The 14696-nt window shown below is 38.2% G+C and overlaps 2 protein-coding genes across 5 annotated transcripts in view; one reads left to right on the plus strand and one right to left on the minus strand.

Moving 5' to 3' along the window:
* Window positions 1-10543, plus strand: part of nup54 (nucleoporin 54) — a 71286-nt gene extending 60743 nt beyond the window's left edge. For 3 of the 4 annotated variants that reach the window (XM_039750780.1, XM_039750782.1, XM_039750781.1), the window contains 5 exons: window positions 159-252; window positions 1406-1513; window positions 4735-4854; window positions 7915-8025; window positions 9933-10061. In XM_039750780.1, coding sequence (XP_039606714.1) covers window positions 159-252; window positions 1406-1513; window positions 4735-4854; window positions 7915-8025; window positions 9933-10061 — 562 coding nt within the window. Of the gene's footprint in view, window positions 1-158; window positions 253-1405; window positions 1514-4734; window positions 4855-7914; window positions 8026-9932 lie in introns of all 4 variants that reach the window. The other variant, XM_039750779.1, reaches the window with a different exon arrangement.
* A 2031-nt stretch (window positions 10544-12574) lies between these two features.
* LOC120528714 (serine/threonine-protein phosphatase with EF-hands 2-like) overlaps window positions 12575-14696 on the minus strand; it is a 71011-nt gene continuing 68889 nt past the window's right edge. Inside the window, exon 17 of the mRNA XM_039752870.1 lies at window positions 12575-12756. Within this exon, the coding sequence (XP_039608804.1) occupies window positions 12575-12756 (182 nt within the window). The remainder of the gene's footprint in view (window positions 12757-14696) is intronic.

Raw genomic sequence — 14696 nt, forward strand, 5'->3', positions numbered from 1 at the left:
TTATTTTGCTGTTACAGATAAGAAGAAATCTCCCCAAGTGTTAATTGTTTGGATTGCATGTGAAAAACATGTATATTTAGGATCTGGTCATTTCCGTGTGTGTGATGCATAAGTGTTTTTTTTTTTTTTTTTATAACTTTGTGCATTTGCTTTTGCAGATTAATTCCAGTGCCAATGGTAGGATTTAAAGAATTACTTAGAAGGCTAAAAATTCAAGAACAAATGACTAAACAGCACCAAACGAGGGTGGATGTAAGTATTGCCTTTATTTACAAATTTCTTCTTTATATTCTTCTTTATAGTATGTATATACCATAGTTCTTAATATAATAAAATGGTTGTATATCTGTACAATACAGTTTTTCTTTCCTTGTAGTAAATGTTTGTCCTGTCAGGCATAAAACTCTGTTTGTTTTTTAAAAATAAGTAAAAACTGCACATACTGCCAGATTCTGATGCCACCTTTCTTCATTGGATGTTGAAGAACTTTGCTTATTTATTTATTTTTAGCAGTCACTTTTTGGTTTATTATAGCAGTTATTAATATTCTGGTAAATGAATGTTGCAGTAGGCTCAGAATGCTGCTGTAAGAGCATATTACCCCTGACTTGATTTTGTTTTTGTAAATCTGCTACTTGTTTTTTTTTTTTATATTATTATTATTATTATACGCAATCCAGGTTACTGGCCTATGCCTATTAGACTGATGAAAGCGTGTAGTACTCCTCCAAAATCCATGTGCAACTCTTGATAAATGAGTACTTGGCTCAGATGACTTCTACTCTTAGAAAACTCTTCTTGTTGACAGGCCATTAATCTTAAGAGTTCAAATCCAGAATAAATTGCAAAATAGCCTAACATGCATGTGTTTGGGATGTGGGAGAAAATCCAGAAAATGCTCAGACTGCACACACACTGTGACAGTATGGGATTCATACTCGGAGAGTTAGATCCACACAACAGCACTGCTAGCCACTGTTTTCACCCCCAACCCCACACTTATTTCTGACAAAGTAATATTTATCAGATTTACTTCAGATATTCCTGTGGTATCTGTTTGTTTGTTTGTTTATGTACTATATGTATTTGTTGTATTTTTCTTGTAGTGTTCATTTTCTATATCTGATGCTATATTGTTACCATATTTGCTCAGCCCAGTCCAATACTGCAGCCTATTAAAGAATTGAAATATAATTAAAGATAGCTAGATACAAATCAGCATCTGAAAATCAGTCAGAATTATTGCTGCTCTACATAGACTTGAATATCATCAATTATGTGAAGCATACAGTATGGATTCTAGTAAACTGAAAAAGACTATGATACAGATTTCTTTTTCAAGAATTCAGTGGTTATTTTATTTTTCTTTTTTGCTCATTTGATTAATGTTTTTTTTTTCCAACAGATAATATCTGATGACATTAGTGAGCTTCAGAAGAACCAGGCCACAACAGTAGCAAAGATTGCCCAGTACAAAAGGAATCTAATGGATCTGTCTCATAGAGCCTTACAGGTAAGCAGAGGATTTGGAATCATTTTGGAATCTGCAATCCGCTGCATTTATTCTATCTGGCTCATCTTTAAAGTTTGGTTGGGGAACCCCCATACTCCACCAAACACACACACACTGGGGATATATAAACTTCACTTGGATAACCAGCTATGATTGCAAAGGATGAACCAATAAATGACAATTAAATCTTTCTTACACATGCTGTGTCAATAGTATACTGATCTGTGATCTGTCTTTAGACATAGTTTTTGATTTATCAGTCAATCCATTTGTTCTTCTGTTGTCACATGTTGAATGTATTGCCTGAAAAAAATTGATAGCTGGTACAAGCAATGAAATTGGTTTCCTGCATGTGGTTGTCATGCCATGATATGATGTGGAGTTCAGCACCATGGATGAACCTTTAAGAGAGCCGCTGTTTGTCTGGATTGAAAGGAGGAAGTTGAAGTGACTGGAGCTCGTATGATGATTCATTCTGGGTGTGGCCTATGGGGAGAAGACCCAAGAATAGACCAAGGGCTCAATCTAAGGATTTGCCTTTGAAAGCTCGGTCAGTCCAAGTCATGGAAAATGAATGCGTTGTATCAGAGAAAGGATTATATAGTGCTTTTAATGAATACTAGGTACTGGTATCATATAAACATTTATAGTTACTAGTAAAGACATCATTATGACTTAAAATAATTTCAGATGGATATCTAAAGATGATTTTAATTGTTAACATTTAATACTTATAATGAAGATTTTGTTAATATTAATTACACGTTTGGTGAAATAGCATAGGCAGTTTACGTGTAATAGCATAGGCAGTTTAGAGTAAAACATGCCTGTTTTGATAGTTGAAAAATTAGGGGACCCCATTATCCTGCTCTGGCTTGTTGGAGTTGATGAACAGGGCATTGCAATAGGAAGGTCTGCTCCTCTTTGTTTTGTTAAGTAAACTCTAGTACTTGTTTTTTTTTGTGGTCTTTTTACTGATAATGGAGAGCATCAGGAAGTCTGTTCCTAAAAAATAATCATTGAACTTTCCACTAATACAAAGTTCCTCTTTTTACCTGTAGTGCTTAGTTCAGTTTGGGGAAGCAAAGGATATTATGAATAACTAGCCAAACCGCAGCGTAGCATACACCGGATAATTATTTATTGATGTGTAAACACTTCCTGAAAGACACAGTTGTCCAAATGGGGAGGGTTTGAGGATACAACTGTCAGTGAATGAAAAGATGGAACTCTGGAGAGAGCAACATACAATTGTCCGTGACTGAAAACAGGTTTTGGCAGATACAGGCATATCTTTTTGAAAGTTTGACCTTGTACCTTATTAATTGTCATTGCAAATGCCAATCTAACAGGAAATTGTCTGTGTGTAAAAGGTAAATTTGAATCTGATGGGGTCAGGGAAATCCGGGGAATAGTCTTACACTCCAGTACATTGTGGTGAATGCTGGTAACAGAAAGTCTAGTGCCATTACAGAGACCTTTTGCTGGCATGAGGTTTCTCAGAAGCATGATGACTGAACCAATTTTAATTTTGAGTTTATACAGAGGCATGCCAGTGGAAGTAAGACTATTAAGAAATTCTTCAGGGAATGAAAGTTGATCTGCAGTATTGTCTGTGACGATGGGGTCAACGCTGGTGAAAGTTACTTCGTCAGTAGGGATAAGTTTCAGCACTTGTTCATTAAGGTGTAGCGAGTTTTCGTTGGTGACCCTTAATATAGCTCGTGTACTGAGTTGTTCCAGAGTGACAGTTGATATCTCTGCAGTCGGAAGGTTTTGGTAAAAATGGTGCATTGAAAGTCCTGTGTGGAATGCGTTTGTTCAGTGGAGTGTGTGTTTAAATGTGCTTTGAGATATTTCTGGAGTGTGAAGGTTTTGGAGGAAATGTTGCATTGAAATTCTGGTGTGAAATGCATTTGTAAAGGTTTTTCAGTAAGAGGATAGTGGGAAGGTGACATCACATCAGTGTGGCAATCACGTGGTTGTGAACTTTGTGTGCACATACCGACATTGTCAATAGATGGCACCAGAAGGTTATCACGTGTGTATTTGAGAGGCAAGAGAACTTTGTAATGCCCGTGATCCAAAGGACCGCTAAAGAGCAGGGATATTGAGACATTGGCCCGGATTGTAAACTCGAGGAGGGGCATGACGACATTCTCGGAAGTGAATGGAGATAGTAGCTGGAAACATTTGGGACATTGCCACAACTTCTGCCTCGCCACCATAAACTCCAGAAGTATTCATGTAGTCAGCGTATTGTTGAGCAGACTGATTGACTATTCTTCTGTGACTAAGAACAACGGACAGCACATCGCAAAAGTTATCCCAATGTTGGCAAACAAAGGTTACAGCCATGTTGCGAAGTTTGAGAGCAACAGTTTCGTTGATGACATTTTTCCAGAAATATCCGACTGATAGAAACAAACACATACCTGATGCAGGAATTTGTATAACATTGAAAGAAGTGTTGTTTTCATGAAATACATTTGAGGCGGTTGCCATGGTGTGCAAATGAATAGTCAATGTGGCTCACAGCTGCATGTGGACTGTAGCACAGACCAAAGCGAGTGAGGATGTGTTTGGTGACATGTTGGGGGCGGGCACATGAGCAAGCAGTGTGCATGCTTCGAGAGCGAGGGCGGACTCAGGAGGAGGGTGAGAGTTGGCGGGCGGGGCTCTGTCGTGTGTATCCCATGACACTGTAGGAGGGTTAGAGTTGGCGGGCGGGGATCTGTGAGTTGGTGGGCCTGGCTCCGTCATGCGTATCCCATGGTCTTACAGTTGGCAGACGGGGCTGTGTGATTTGGTGGGCGGGGCTCTCTGTCTTGCGTGCCCTTAGTGAATTATATATATAGATTCCATCTCTGTTTAGTTTAGTTATTTTGATTTCTGCATACATATTCTATGCAAGTAGTTAACTGCTAAGATAATAAAGCTGATTTTAAAAATATAAAGGAGTGGTGGAAAAAGGAATCTTATATGTGTACATTGTCACTTTTCACTCCAAACACTGAAAGATTTCTTATGTTAGTTACCCAAATGTTAGGATTAATTTTTTTCTGGTGAATGTACTAGTTAACTCTATGCCACCATTATTCATAATATACTTAAAAAGGGAGAAACTAAGTCTATATTTGTTAACAAGGCAATCATTTCAAATATTTCAGTTATTTTCTTTATGCCTGTAATTTAACATTGCCCAATATGTGTTTTCTCAGGTATTAATTAAGCAAGAAATACAAAGAAAACGTGGCTATGCCATACAGGTTGATGAAGAACATTTGAGAGTTCAGCTGGACACAATACAGTGTGAGCTCAATGCCCCAACCCAGTTCAAGGTATATTATTTAAATATAGAAGTGTTTTAGATTTGATTTTTGGTATTAGTGTTATCTTGCAAATGAAGTTGTATAAAAAGTCCTTTTTTAATGTAGGTGCTAATTTTTAACTTTCTGCTGAGCAGACTATTGAAAGTACAGGCAGTCCCTGGGTTACGTACAAAATAGGGACTGTAGGTTTGTACTTAAGTTGAATTTGTATGTAAGTTGGAACCGGTACATTATTTTAATAAATGCTATTGTTGACTGACTGTAACAAAGAGCTCTGCCAATGAATGATGGAGTTTCATCTCTCTCTGACCTTTTTATTATTTCTACTTTATTTTCCATGGTGATGGTTTTTCTCTTCTTTACTGTATCACCAGCACCTGCATCAGATTTGTGTTTCAGAGACATTGTTGAAGGGTGACGACAAAAGGTTAAGATGAGCTCTTCTGTACAGCACTGTATACACTATCACAGCAGGAAGGCACCAGTCATCAACATGTCTGATGTACTGACAAGAGACAACTTCCTGCTATGTACGTAACAGTACAAGCAGGCTTGCCATTTAGAATGAATGGGGCTGGCGAGGGGCAGTTCACCACCCGCCCACCATACAGTCATCTCTACTACAGTATGCTGCTTGCAGCATCCGCCCACCGAGAAGAACATGGTGTGGCCAAAGGCGGGTAGGGAATCTCCCACCACCACCCCCATTCAACAGGCAGCCACCCTACAATTCGCTTGCAGTATCACCAGCCACCCACCGAGAACAAACAGGGCAGCTGTGTGTGGTGGGCGGAAAGTGAAACGCCCCCTTCCACTCCATCCAGCCTGCGTCCAGTCAGGAGCAGTAGCTGCATTAGCAAAGTGGGCAGGCAGCGAACCGCCCTATCAAGCCTCCGTCCTGCACATGAGCGATAGCAGTGGTCCCGGTGACTATGGACCACGGGTCACCGTTTGTCGCCGGGAGCTGCCCAAGGGACACTACACTGCGTGAGCAGCAAATTGGCCCCCCTCCAGCCGCTGTCCACCCAATGCTTGCAGCATCCTCGGGCCGAAGATGACGGAACGGCAGTTATTGAGACGCATGCGTCGCAGCTGCGGCCCTGTTCGTAAGTCGTAGGTCAGATGTCTGTAACCTGGGGACTACCTGTATTCTGTAATTGCTGTTGCTTGAATTGAGGTGCTGTTCTTACAACTCAGTTTATAGGAGTTAATGTTACTATGCATGATTTTAGTATGATGACATATGAACATTTTCAAATATGTGCTTACTTTAATGTGAATATTTTTGCCTGGGTGGATAAGCATATGTGGAGAACATATATGCCCTAGTACAGGTGTATTAAACTCAGTTTTTTGATGGCCAAATTGAATACTTCATCATCCTAATGCAGGCCAGAATATATCAACAAGCCTCAGTTTTTCTTTACAAACAAGACACGTGGGCACCTTTCTGCTCATCACAGTTATGATTTCTGTCCCTGGTCTCTCATTACATCACATCGACCATGGGGCTGAAATCAACATTGTCTGGAAAAAAAAATGACGTTGAGTGAGAGCAGCGGTCTGGACGCAGGCAAGAATTTGAAGTTAAAGCAAAGGACATCCATTTACACATGAATTAATGTGCATCATGATGGTATTGCCTTTGACAGCATTAACAAAATGGGTATAAACCGTGATGGAACACAGACAGCACATTTGGAGTCAGTCAGAAATGGATAGTGACCACATTTTAACACGAGTGGAAATGCAAATTGTGTTCTTTTCACACACATAGAGTCCGCAAAAAGACAAAACAGTCCTGTAGGGTGGTGTCAGCAGTTGGGTAAGGTGCGGAGGGATGGCCAACCCTGACATCTGTGCAGCTTTAAAAAGTGAGCAGAGAGGCAGTGGTGATGAGACCGTCAAATCTTTGGCATCATGCTAAAACAGTAAGAGTTCTTTATGGCAATGTCCTTAAGTCAATTGTATAAATAAAAATGCACCATGGTGACACATATTTAATATATTTAATTTTGTTTTATATTTATATCAGTACACAAGCAGACAAAAAGCAAAGCAACTTATAGTAGAATTAGCAAGACCCTATATGTCTGTCTTTGTTACACATCAGTAATCCCTACTTATTACTTATTTGGCCTGCTTTGACTATTGATTGGTTTAACTTTGTATGTGCATGTTTACCAGATAAATACTTGTTTTTAGGTGATTGTCAAGCATAGTGTGATATTAAGTGTTTACTGTAACTTTTTAATGAGCACTCCTTAGCAGATATTGGCTGATTAAAATAAATTTGGAATTGTATTTTAACCTGGTAAAAATAAACAAACAGATGGCCATAGCTAAACATTAATGTTTTATTGCTGCCTAAAACTTTCTTTTAAAAAGTATGTTTACACCACTGAAAAAAAAATTGTTAAAAAATCTGTTCATTGTATATGCTAGTGGACAAACTAGAAACAAGTACTTAAATATTTTCATCATAAAGTCAGACATGAAATCTGAGATATTGTTGTACATGTATGCTGTTCAATGAGGATGAGTTAATTATAAATTAATTGAAAATTTGAAAAGAAGAAAACAAAAAAAACATCATTGTCACATAAATTGTGCACATACATGCAGTGTCAGAATTTTGCTTTGTTTTTCTTAGTGCACTGTGAAAAAAAGACAGGAGGGGGACTGGTAATCTGTGTGAATGAGGAATGAAGTAAAAGGGAAAATGTTACAATTACAACTGCAGTTTGTAATGCAGACAATGACATTCTGGCTGTCTAAATTCATCTACGTTATTTGCCCAGGGAGATAAATGATATTATCTTTGTTATATTCCTACCTCTTCAAATGGGAACTGAGCATTGGAAATTATTCATTCTATTACCAACACTTTAATGATGGCTCGTTCTGACCCTGCAGTTCTACAGTAATATGTGGTGAACTATAACATTATAAGCTTAAGTTTTGACTTTCTCCAATTTTCTTAGAGGTATATTTTACTTGTTAGTTGGGTGGAAATTTATTTTCTGTAGCACTGCACTTGTAATTTTGTGTATTGTTTCCATCCTGCAGGGCCGTCTTAATGAACTTATGTCCCAGATACGAATGCAGAATCACTTTGGAACTGTGCGCTCAGAAGAACGTTATAATATTGATACTGATCTCCTACGAGAAATTAAACAGGTAAGTTGTAAATATAAAGGTAAAAATGCTATTACATTTAAGCAGGACAATTTTAGAACTCAGATTCTCATTTCCATCTATTTCTGTTGTGAATGCAATGTTTCAGACTTCACCTTTTAATTTAACAGCAGTATGACAAACACATTTTACTCCACATTTCTTGAGTTATACAGTCATATGAAAAAGTTAGGGAACCCAACTTAATTCTTTGGATTTTTGTTTATCATTGGCTGAGCTTTCAAAATACCAACTTTCTTTTAATATATGACATGCCTTAAGGAATTGGTAGCATTTCAGCAGTGACATTAAGTTTATTGGATTAACAGAAAATATGCAATATGCATCATAACAAAATTAGACAGGTGCATAAATTTGGGCACCCCGACAGAGACATTACATCAATACTTAGTTGAGCCTCCTTTTGCAAATATACCAGCCTCTAGATGCCTCCTATAGCCTTTGATGAGTGTCTGGATTCTGGATGGAGGTATTTTTGACCATTCTTCCATACAAAATCTCTCCAGTTCTGTTAAATTTGATGGCTGCCGAGCATGGACAGCCTGCTTCAAATCATCCCACAGATTTTCGAAGATATTCAAGTCAGGGGACTTTGACAGCCATTCCAGAACATTGTACTTCTCCCTCTGCATGAATGCCTTTGTAGATTTCCAACTATGTTTTGGGTCATTGTCTTGTTGGAATATCCAACCCCTGCGTAACTTCAACTTTTTGACTGATGCTTGAACATTATCCTGAAGAATTTGTTGATATTGGGTTGAATTCATCCGGCCCTCGACTTTAACAAAGGCCCCAGTCCTTGAACTAGCCACACAGCCCCACAGCATGCTGGAACCTCCACCAAATTTGACAGTAGGTAGCAGGTGTTTTTCTTGGAACGCTGTGTTGTTCTTCTGCCATGCAAAGTGTTTTTTTTTATGACCAAATAACTAAATTTTTGTCCTATCAGTCCAAAACACTTTGTTCCAAAATGAATCTGGCTTGTCTAAATGAGCAATTGCATACAAAAAGCGACTCTGTTTGTGGCGTGAGTGCAGAAACGGCTTCTTTCTCATCACCCTGCCATACAGATGTTCTTTGTGCAAACTGCGCTGAATTGTAGAACAATGTACAGATACACCATCTGTAGCAAGATGTTCTTGCAGGTCTTTGGAGGTGATCTGTGGGTTGTCTGTTCATTCTCACAATCCTGCGCATATGCCGCTCCTGTATTTTTCTTGGCCTGCCAGACCTGAGGTTTAACATGAACTGTGCCTGTGGTCTTCCATTTCCTGATTCCATTCCTTATAGTTGAAACTGACCATTTAAACCTCTAAGATAGCTTTTTGTAGCCTTCCCCTAAACCAGGATACTGAAGAATCTTTGTTTTCAGATCTTTTGAGAGTTGTTTTGAGAATCCCATGCTGTCTGTCACTCTTCAGAGGAGAGTCAAAGGGAAGCACAACTTGAAATTGACCACCTTAAATACCTTTTCTCATGATTGGACACACCTGTCTGTGAAGTTCAAGGCTTAACGAGCTAATCCAACCAATTTGGTGTTGCAAGTAATCAGTATTGAGTAGTTACATGCATTCAAATCAGCAAAATTACAAGGGGACCCACATTTTTGCACATCCAGTTTTTCACATTTGATTTAATTTCATACAACTAAATACTGCCTCGCTAAAAAGCTTTGTTTGGAAAACACCCCAGTACTCAGATGTTCCTAGGAAATGAAAGCCATACCACTGTTCTCTTTTTTTGTTGAAAGTACAGTAAATTATGCAGGCTGAGAGGGGTTCCCAAACTTTTTCATATGACTGGATATCGTAAAATTATTAAGCAGTTTTCTTTTAATTTATAGATAATTTATAGAGTTCTGTTCCTCATGAGTCTTATTTTTCCTATAGCACCTAAAGCTGCAGCAGGAAGGAATAAGCCATTTGATAAGCGTCATTAAGGATGACCTGGAGGATATAAAGCTGATAGAAAATGGGCTTCAAGACAGTGGACACATGAGAGGAGGAATATTCAGCTGACAGCAACATCAAGCATTGGTGGCTTTCTTTGGGTATTCTGCTCACTTGCTTAGGGACAAAGGCTGTTAAAAATGTGTACTTATAGTACCTTGTAACTGGCAATTTTTTCAGTGTCATGTGTTTTACCATGTCTTATTTCATGTTAATTGTGTGTATCAGAATGATGGATGCCAAGAGATTGTAAGGGCATGTTTTCAATACATTAACGCCCTGCATCAGCCTCTGGCAATAATTGATCCATTGAACAAGGTTGAATAATCCTGCATATTATAACCATTACTAAGTACGTCAGTCTTTAAAAACAAAAAGTAATTCCACAACAGTAGTTACACTGAACATTTTCAAAATGTTTTTTTTTTTTTGGGCAAACAAAATCAGTAAGATTTTCTCTAAATCTTTTTTTGCCAGTACCAAGGTATATTTGTCTTCACACAAGAAACAATCAGTCTTGGGGTAAAAACTTTAAAACCTAATCAAAAAAATTGTAAATAATGTTTTTAAAAAATGCTCTGGAATAAAAAGCAGATAAAATAAAATTTGTTTATTGAATTATCATACAATTCATGTGAATCAACTAAACTCATTTAGACCTTGTTTTTGGAGGGATTTTCCATTATGAGCTATTATGTCAAAGTGAATGCAACATGGTTCCACTCCAGTTTGGAATAACATGCCAAGAAGAGACAAGGAAGTATCAAAATGGTGACTTTTATTTATCCAAAAGACACAGGAGCAATATAAGCAAAGATAGAACATAAAAGTTCATAAAGAAAAGCACAATTCTCACTCACTTTCCCACCTCCCACTATCTCTGCTGAGAACTTTCCCCTTTGCCTCTGGTCTTTCTTGGGCGTTTCTGATACCCCTTACTGCCAATGACATTTGACACCAGACTAGTTAGAGACTGGCAGACAGGCACCCTGCAGTGTTGTCTTATTGTGGTGGAGGGCTGTGTAACATTAAGTGCCTTTCAGTGCATCTGGGAGTCTCTTCACGCCTAACCAGCATGTAAAGTGCCAGGTTTTCAGTGCAGTTTCTTCCCTCTTGAGTAAGCCCCTAGGTTTACTAGCCTTCCATGGGCCCCTCCAAAGTCATATTCTGTGTTGTGTGTTTGGGCCTGGCACTGCACTAATATAATGAATTTCCTGACCTCTGCACTTAGTTAAGGCTGCCACCAGACCCAGAGTGGAGTTTTCAGTTGCCTTCTATGTTAGCATTCCTGAGGAATTTCACATTTTCTATCAAAGTTCTTTCTCTGTGACTCTGGAGATTGTTTGGTTGTTTTTTTTTCCTTTTCAGGGGTACCTCGTTCATAATGACAGAGCTTACCAACCCCAGCCTACCCAAGGTAAGGTCTTATATGCAGTTGTTCAGTGTTTGCTACAGTGGATTTCTTTTTTCCAGCCACTTACATTATTCCACTTACAGTTGAAACACCGTGACTTTCATCATGCAAACAGTTCTAAATTTTGTACAAGGCTATACTTGGGGCCGCTTTTCATTGTCTGGATTCCAGAGAGCTTGCAGAGATGGGTATAAGGCTTGAATCCAATATGGACAGTGTCACCAGTTCATCACAGACCTTTTAATATTAATCTCCTCTAAAAGCAGCAATTTACAGCAAAGCCTAAAACTTAATTTACATAAGCAGTATCATAGCAATTTTTAAAGAACCCTAAAGCTCATCTGTCATGTAGGAATGAAAGATAAAAACAATACGATTAGATTAGAAAAACCATTAGACAATTTCAATGTATAGAGCATTTACAAATATTGAAAAACGTGATTTTGAATGTTATCCCACACCCTTTAGATATGCCTAAGTTATTCTCCTTTAAATAGTTATATTCATAATTATGAGTAGTATTGAAAGATTTTTGTTCTTTGTAATAAAATGATGTCAAGCAGAAAGAACCAAAGTAATGAAGAGCATGTTTAGGACACCCTGTATGATTCTGCACCATTTAGATTTATCCTAGGTTTATTTTCAGTTCTACAAGAGTAAGTACATTTATAATAACTGAATGAACGTCATGATCTGTACTGTAAATGCTGTAATGTAGCCTTGGCTTTTGAGTTTTAAATGTAGGTATTCAGAGGCACAAAGCAGTTTTTTGCAGAGCTCATTCTATTAAAAATGTTGTCTAATAAGGCTTTGATTTAGCACCAGATAACATTTGTATAAGCAGACTTTTACACATCTGTGTATTTCAAAATTACAAATAAATACAACAATTACATAGTGTCTAATGAAGCATAAAGTGACATGTTGGGTAATTTTCTGATATGAATACCAGAACAGATTATCCTGATATAAATACAAGCATCTATGCTGCGATTCTTCTCTCAGAATGCAGTTTTTCTTACAGAGTAATCTGATATTTAGGAGCTTAATGCCATTCTGGAAGAAAAAAAACAGTCACTTTTACCAAGTTTGGCTTAATATTTTTATAAATATGAGCTATTTTTCTGACATGGTTCTTGTTAAACTAAGTTGCAGACTCCCATTTGTCTTAGCTAGGATTTCTGTCAACAAGACGAAATGCCTCCATGAATTCGTTGATGTCAATATTTCCATCTTTGTTGAAGTCAATGCTGCGGGCCAAATCAGAAATCGCTTGATCACTGATTTCTGTGTTGAGGTGGGAGCTGAGCAACTTCCAAGTTTGTCGGAATTCTTCAAAAGAAATTAGACCTGAGGGAAGATCAGAATGCAGATGTTAGAAGGAAAGAGCAGACACATGTGAAATTAGCAGAAACAATTGAGGTAGTAATTAATAATAATTCTTTACATTTATATAGAGCTTTTCTCACTACTCAAAGCGCTCAGCAATTGTAGGTTAAGGGCCTTGCTCAAGGGCCCAACAGAGCAGAGTCTCTTCTGGTATTTACGGGATTCAAACCGGCAACCTTCCGATTACCAGTGCAGATCCCTAGCCTCAGAGCCACCACTGTCGTATATGATGAAATATGAAAGCTATTCGAAAGAATCCATCCTTCCTTATGTTTACTCTGCCCATGCCATCCATTTCATCTTTGTGGGGTTCCAGAGTGTATGGAGGCAGCGTTGGGTGCCCCTTTGTTGCAAGGGACCACTCGCTCATACACATTCAGTATGGAGTTGACGGTTGACCTCTCCTATGGACTTTTTGGGTATTGGAGGATCCCTGACAGATGTAATGAGAGAATGCCGAATATTCATAGACTAGGCAAAGATTTAAACCCAAATATTCTGTTGGAGCTGTGAGGCAGGAACACAAGCCACTGTGCTGCTCTACCGTGTTACTCAAATTAATTCAGAATTTCAAAAGAAAAAAACCTTTTGACTTGTTACAGTATAATTTGTGTCCTCCAATATGTTGTCAGTGTTGAACTGTGAATAATAAAACAAATATTTGCCAGGCATGTTCAGCCTCTTTAGGTTTTTCCAGTTATTGGGTGGTGATTCACTTTCTTAGTTCCGAAAGAAGGCGTTTTTGTATATTAAGCGATGATAAAAAAGAGAACATATTCCTCTGTTCATTTTTGGGCTTTTTGATTGTATTAGAATGTGAATTGTTCAAAGTAGTGACTATTTAGGAATACATTGCCCCTTTAATGGCATGGGTTCAATGAAAATTTGAAATTTGCTAAATTCATAACTATCACTCAATTTGTGTTTTACTAAACTACATACTCCAACACATTCAAGAACAAACTGAAACGCAGCAGTGTGACTGACATTCCTAATGCTCTTGAATGATTAGACTGACAAAAATACAAGCTATGTAAACAGATTCTGTGTTCTGCTTATGTCTATTTTTTTTATAAAGTTTATATCCCTTTGCCAGGCTCTTTAGTAAGATTTTAGTGATCTAAAATGTTATCCTATTGTGTAGTATTTGGGCTCATATCTCGTACTAATAAAACCAAAATGTTCAACTTTTTTTTTTTTTTTCTGGAAAAGGAGCTTTGTTTGTTTCCCTTTTTTGTTCAAGACAACATTGCTCCACCATGCCTGCTGTTGGCTTGTTAACATTTACACGATGGCTGCCTACTCAATGCACAGGACTTTGCGATTGGTGGGGTCTCTGAATTAAGTACACTTAAATCGACTTTGTGTTAGTCTCATGGGACTAGATGTGATTCTCAAATGAGAATACATGCCTGGTGGACAACTTGTTAAAAAGTTTGTAGCAAATAGCAGAGAAATCCACCAACTAAAATCTTATGCCCACAGAGTTTCTTTCGAAAATCTTGCCCCAATTTCCTCCAGTCCATGCACTTTAAGGGAGAGCGTAAAAGAAACTGAACAAAAGAGTTGATTCTGAGAGGAACTAAAAAGCTCAAATTACTGTTATTCATTCAAGAGCTCAGTGCGCCAAAGTAACTGAAGTGTAATAATTAACACAGTGGCAGCAGAGACCAACACACACTTAGACCACTTCAGCTACTTGACTGCACATTATGATGCATGAGTCGCTGTCTTGAACCCAAAAGACAAGGCTGCGTCTAAGGACTTCAGGAAAATCAGCTTTAATCCACTTGAAACAGGAGCAGCGGGAGCTACCGCTCTATACTACACACAGCACACAGGCAGGGCCCGGGGCCAGGTCAATGGCCGACTTACAATGTTCCCTGCCTCACCGGGTGCCA

This window comes from Polypterus senegalus, chromosome 4, assembly GCF_016835505.1.
Source record: "Polypterus senegalus isolate Bchr_013 chromosome 4, ASM1683550v1, whole genome shotgun sequence".
Taxonomy (NCBI): Eukaryota; Metazoa; Chordata; class Cladistia; order Polypteriformes; family Polypteridae; genus Polypterus; species Polypterus senegalus.